Raw genomic sequence first — 2,176 nt, 5'->3', positions numbered from 1 at the left:
ATGCTGTAGTTGCATTGTTTATGGCAATAATTCGCAAAACGGTTATCTACGGTTATCTCTAATATCTATAATATTGAGCTGCGCAACATCAACACTGATAATAAATATTTTTCTTGAGCACCAAAAGGCATAGCAAAAATCATTTCTGAAAAATTCTGAAAACTTAAAATTCAGCTTTGCCATCACTGTAAAAAAGTACATTTTAAGTATTTTATGTTAATAAAATGTCATATTTTTAGTACCATTAAGAGACTTCTTTCAAAGCCATTTTAAATAAAAAAAATTTACAGATCAAGTTTTGAACAGTAGAGTATATAATTAAACCACATTGTTAGATTTATCCATTTAGATATTTATCCGTGCTTTATTTTTTATCAGTTTTTCCCTTGACAAAGTCACATTTACAATACTTAACAGCGTTCTGATTCCTGCAGATATTAACTTGCGCTTCCCAAATTAAAAAAAAATCTTTGCAGTTATTAAAATTCACGCTGAAGGCATTTTAATTTCATACAGTAACCTGAAAGAACACAAACCCTTGAGGATTTATTTTGGTTTCCTTTGATTTTTACTTAGGCAACCATAACATACCCAACAATAAAAACACACTCTTTTGAATAAAATCAGTTTGCTATTAAAACAGATTGCAATGAGCTACTTTTACAACGAGCTAAATTGTCATTATTTTTAAATGGGACTCTTTTTGCAATTCGCACAAAAGAACAACAATTGATTATGCGTTATTCAGAAACGGTCATATAATTTGTTACGTAACGTACTGTAAATTCCATTGGTTCCACCGTAAACAATGGCCCAACGGCAACGGTCTGACCAAAATATTCTCATTCGTGTTATTAGTCTTCACAAGCAGTACCTCATACATATTGTATGCTTGAGGTACATTGTTTAAACAATATCAGATTTGAGTGCCACATACACCACATGGCCAAACGTGACAGCAAATCTCTGGAAAGGTTTAAAAGCCTTCCAACAAGAGCAGAAGCCGTTACAGCAGCGCAGAGTGGATGAACTACCTATCAATGCCAAAGGTTTTCAAATTAAACGTGCATGAAGCGCTTATGGTGTTAAAGTGCTCAGACACTTTTGGCCATGTAGTGTATATCACAGTGCTCTTTGTCATAAGGTGCAACAAAACCTGAATCAAAGGGAAATCATTGTGAAATATGACGAGTAACAACATCCCGACGTTACATAAATAATCAGTTATTTGACAGGAAACAAGCGTTGTAAACAATATATTACATCTCCTCGTGAGAAGCTGCGCACCGGATTGCCGTTGCCACTAGACAACAAATCAGTTTAAAATTGTACACTGAAGGTACACTGTAAACCGAAGGTGAAAACTTCATTAGGAACCTCCATTCCCACAGCAGATGGAGAACAGTAGAGTAAAGAAAGTCCTGATATTTGCTTATCGTTCTCGGCTCTGCTTCTCGTCTCGGCAGAGAAGGGCTCTGCACAAGAGTTGAGCGAGTCCTCAAATGTGTTTGCGTTTTAGCTGAAGCAGACTTGTCCCACAGTAAACTGAAACTGTTCCGTCGTGTCACTGTGGCCAAATAAAGCCAGATCTCTGACTGGTAAAAGCTCCAGGTCTTCAGTCTCTAACTGGAACACAGACTCCCGAGGGCCTGGATCCGGTGACCCGACAGGCTAAACGCAGACAGAAAGAGGACATAATCAAATTAAGCCAACGACAACGCAATCCATTATCATTTAGATACAGTTATCTCACTTCGCAATCCAGTAATGTTCCCAAGAAGCTCTGTCTCCTTGAATCTGCGAGGAACTTAATGTCTCTTTCGTTGGAGCCCTGGTGGCTGTTTGGCTGGCATGAAAATGTGATGTTCTGCTTCACAAACTTGCTGTTGAGTCGCAGGAATCTCATTTGCACCACACCCGTTTCCATGTAGTCGAACTATAAAGACACAAAGATTTTCTCAAGTGGGAAATGCACGATGGCAGGAGTTAGTGCTTCTGAGCAAACGGCATACCTGAAAGCCGCCATCTATAGTGCTCAACCATGTAAATGAGTCTGGCATGGCGTCTCTGAGCCAGGATTTCATGGGGATCTGAAGCAGAGATTATCAGGTTATTATTTACTAAACACAAATCTTAAATTTGGAGTCAGTAAGTATTTATTTATTATTATTATTAT

The 2,176-nt window shown here is 37.9% G+C and overlaps 1 protein-coding gene across 1 annotated transcript in view; it reads right to left on the bottom strand.

The window, feature by feature from the left end:
• Positions 1–363: 363 nt before the first annotated feature.
• Positions 364–2,176, bottom strand: part of LOC122346081 (collagen alpha-5(IV) chain-like) — a 28,963-nt gene continuing 27,150 nt past the window's right edge. Inside the window, 3 exon segments of the mRNA XM_043240752.1 lie at positions 364–1,671; positions 1,754–1,936; positions 2,013–2,090. Coding sequence (XP_043096687.1) covers positions 1,516–1,671; positions 1,754–1,936; positions 2,013–2,090 — 417 coding nt within the window. The 3' untranslated portion in view covers positions 364–1,515.

Source organism: Puntigrus tetrazona, chromosome 5 (assembly GCF_018831695.1).
Source record: "Puntigrus tetrazona isolate hp1 chromosome 5, ASM1883169v1, whole genome shotgun sequence".
In the NCBI taxonomy this organism is placed as follows: Eukaryota; Metazoa; Chordata; class Actinopteri; order Cypriniformes; family Cyprinidae; genus Puntigrus; species Puntigrus tetrazona.
The sequence above is the reverse complement of the archived record's forward strand: the minus strand, read 5'-3'. Positions and strand labels throughout refer to the sequence as shown.